General features: G+C 35.3%; 1 protein-coding gene across 1 annotated transcript; it reads right to left on the bottom strand.

Annotated features, from left to right (window-relative positions):
• Nucleotides 1-715: 715 nt before the first annotated feature.
• On the bottom strand, nt 716-2,323 carry LOC131151422 (uncharacterized). The gene is made up of 3 exons (XM_058102667.1): nt 2,082-2,323; nt 1,028-1,114; nt 716-926 (listed from the first exon to the last, which is right to left on the bottom strand). Exons 1-3 carry the CDS (start codon nt 2,321-2,323, stop codon nt 716-718), a joined length of 540 nt encoding a protein of 179 aa, XP_057958650.1.
• Nucleotides 2,324-3,783: the final 1,460 nt, after the last annotated feature.

Raw genomic sequence — 3,783 nt, forward strand, 5'->3', positions numbered from 1 at the left:
ATGAAATACAATACAATTGTAAATTGGGTCTTCAGCTTCAATTCCTATTTGTGCTATCACTATGATCTGCCAATTAGAATACCTGCACATCAACTCGGTAGACATTAAATACCTGAGTATTTGTCATAATCAAAATAGAGATATGACCTATAAGGTCAACAAGAGTTCTTACAATGAAAAAATATAAAGCTAGCATGGGGGGGACAAGACATTAACAAGTTTACGATTCCCATAAAAGCATGGCAGAAAAACATATTAAATACTAACACTAAATACTAACACACTAAATACTCTCCAATTTACTAAACAAACATGCAAGCTTAGTTATCTTGCATAATTTGAAATAAATGCCAAAGGAGGCTCAAAATCATGTGGGGCCCATGGTGCCGTGTGGGGACTATATAGGTCTTCCATAAAGAAGTCTTCCATTAAAAGTCTTCAAATAATCTCATGTGTACCAACAAAATAGTTATGAACAATAGTGGACATCGAGAGGTCGTCCATGTGTTACTATATCTACAAAGGAAATGGTTAAAACATGTTGATTCCCATCAACTCTCATGGGCCCAAAAGAATTCTTCTCCGAAGAATGAGAAGCGATGTACTGTGAATACAACTCCAAGTTGAGAAGAAGGAGGTCTTTTTTAAGTATTTAGCTCCTCTCGAAAAGTGGCTTGCCTCTCCACTTGACCAAGAACTTTTGTTATGATCTTGCTCATGTGAATGTTGTCTTCTCATCTAAGATCTCTTCAATCTCATCAACGTTCTTTAGCATGGGTAAAGGTGGAGGCAAAGACAACTTTGGGTTTTCATGCTCATGAGGAGCGGGCAATGGAGTAGGATAGCTCGCAAGGTTAGAATTGGAAGGCTCCACAAAAGATGATGCTTTAAGAAAAGGGGTTAGATCTTCAACATTAAACACATTACTTATACCAAAATCAATAGGAATATCAACCATGTAAGCATTAGAACTAATTTTCTTTAAAACTTTGAAAGGTCCTGTATTTTTAGCATGCAACTTTCTTACCTTCTTAAATGAATCTGTTTGGGACGAATGCGGATCATAACCATATCACCTTCTGAAAATTCTTGCAACATGTGATGTATATCAGCACTACATTTATAATACTCGTTGTTCAAGTAAATTTTCATTCTTATTTATGGGTGTAGATCATGTATGTGTTTTACAAATGCATCAAATTGCTCACTCACTCTAGCCTGTGGAGGTAATGGTATGAGATTTATGGGCTTCCTAGGTTAGTAACCAATGACAACCTGAAAAGGACTCAATCCCGTGCTTCTATTCACTGAACTATTGAATGCAAATTCAGTCATAGGAAGACACAAATTCAACGAACCTATGTTTTAACCCACTAGATGTCTCAATAGGTTACCTAAACTCTTATTAACTACCTCAATTTGCCCATCAGTTTGGGGGCGGTAAGCACTAGAAAACTAAAGTTTGGTGCATAACATGGCCCACAAGCTCTTTAAAAAAATAACTCACAAATTTCACATCCCTATCAGAAAGAATAGTCTTGGGAAGATCAATCTTTGAAAATATTTTGAAACCAACCATTTGATCAAGCATGTCATCAAGCCTAGGTATGTGAAACCTATACTTGACGGTGATCTTATTAATTGCTCTACTATCAACACACATTCTTCATGTTCAATCTTTCTTAGGAGTGAGAAGGGTGGGACATGCACATGGGCTCATACTCTCTTGAATAAAACCTTTACTTCTTAACTCATAAATTTTCCTTTTTCAATTCATCATATTCTTTGGGATTCATCCTATAATGAGGCAAATTAGGTAAAGATGGTCCTGGAACAAGGTTTATGGCATGTTGAATGTATCTCATGGGATACAATTCATTTGGCAGCTTAGAAATAACATCCACAAACTCGAAAAGTACGGGCGACACCTTAGGTGGTGTCTCATGTTCAAGATAAAAGAGTCATTCTCTTTGGTTACCACAACATAGACAACTTGTGTTTCTTTGCTTTCTTGCTCAAATTGATTGTTGGTTAAAATGTGCAATGAATTTCCAATGTTCTCTTTTCCTTTCAAGTCTCACTTTTTCTTGTCTTGCTTGTCCTTTTTATCAATTTTAGGCTCAAGAGGACCTAAGACAATCTTTTTCTTATTACACCTAAAGGTATAGGTGTTGGCACGACCATTATGTGAGACATCAAGGTCATAAAGCCAAGGTCTTCCTAAAATAATATGTTCAACATCTACAAGGTGGACATCACATAGAATTTCATCTCCATAGTCTGCAATTTTGATGGGGACTAAGCATCTATGGCTTATGGGCATTGTTGCTGCATTTACCCAAACAACTTTATAAAGATGGGGATGAGGTTCAACTTTCAAATTCAATTTTTTTGAGGCTAATTTTGAAACTACATTCATGCAACTCCCTCCATCAATGATCATTTTGCAACTTTTATTCCCACACTTAATGTAAGTATGGGAATAGAAGTGCGGTGCCAATCCTCTTGTTCTCTAGGGGTCACCATTATGCATCTCATGACATTCAATTAGTAGTTTCATTTTCCTCAATTGACAACTCATCCTCACTTTCTACTTCTTCGGGAATATAAGGTTGTTATTCTCTCGAGTCTTCGTCATCATCCTCTCTTTCAATTGCAAAATTTCTAGTTAGGCATTGTTTAGTAAAGTGACCTCTTTTGTGACATTTATAGCACATATCATTCCTATAATTTTTTTTGAGAACCCATTCATGGGTGCCTTTTCTTTGTCCAATGGTTGTTTGATGGTGGGTTTGCTATTTCTATAAGTTACTGTACCTGTGTTGGTGGGTTTAGTCATCTCATATGATGTAACATTTCTTGGGTAAGTATTGTCGCAACGTTCCAGAGCAGAACAAAGCGAATGAAAAGTGAGTTTTAAATTTTCGTGAAAAATGGTGTAATGGAGTCGCCACTAACCTTTTAGTGTGGTTAGAACACTTGATTACAACCCAATTAAGGGTAGAATCGATCTGCATTACCAGAAACGGGCCTGGAGTACGGTTACGCAAAGGGAAGGTCTTCGCACCCCCTACATGCCCATTCTTATGAATGGTACCAGATTAATTGAAAATTATCCCAAAAATTAATTTAATTAGCCTTTAAAATTACTCCCCTTTTTAAAATTGTAAAACAAATACCAAAATAAATAAATAAATAACATATAGGTATTCCCTCAGAACCGGGGCATATCATGCTTCAAAAAACTCAACGCCTTTCCTTGCAATCATTGGGATCGGAAAATAGAGAAAATAGGTCTTTTGCAAAAAAGAACTCTTAGATATTTTGAAATTTGTACAATTTTTTTTAAGTAAGGAAAATTGACATTTTTGAAACCTTGGGAGGTTTTGGGCTCATTCGGGGTGAAAATGATTTCTTGGACCTTGAAAATGTTTTTGTGATTTTTCCCAAGTGTGAAAACATTTTTGTGACTTTTATGATTTTTTAATATTTTTCCCGAACTTCAAAATAGCACAAATAAAATTAAAACAAAACTCATAGAAGTCAAAGTTTGAAAATATTTTTGGAATTTTTCCTAAAAAAAACTTTTGTGATTTTTTTGGCATTTTATGATTTTTATGGGTTTTTTGAATCAATAGTCATTCAAAGAAAAGAAAAAAAACATGCTAAATAAAAAAATAAATCGGCTTTATATCGATTCAAGGGTTCAAACAATTTGAAAAGAGATAAACGGGGTTTAGGTTCGAGATCGAACCTAACTTTAGGCTTGCGTCTTTGATTCAA

Source organism: Malania oleifera, chromosome 3 (assembly GCF_029873635.1).
Source record: "Malania oleifera isolate guangnan ecotype guangnan chromosome 3, ASM2987363v1, whole genome shotgun sequence".
Classification (NCBI taxonomy): domain Eukaryota; kingdom Viridiplantae; phylum Streptophyta; class Magnoliopsida; order Santalales; family Ximeniaceae; genus Malania; species Malania oleifera.

Bases quoted from the DNA above. Each gene is read 5' to 3' on its own strand.
- LOC131151422 (XM_058102667.1), bottom strand. From the start codon at position 2,323: ATGCCCATAAGCCATAGATGCTTAGTCCCCATCAAAATTGCAGACTAT. The intron at 1,115-2,081 runs GTGAGACTTGAA...TTATAAATGTAG, and splicing joins GACAAGCAAGACAAGAAAAA to TGCTGATATACATCACATGT. The intron at 927-1,027 runs GTAAGAAAGTTG...TTTTGGTATAAG, and splicing joins AAACAGATTCATTTAAGAAG to TAATGTGTTTAATGTTGAAG.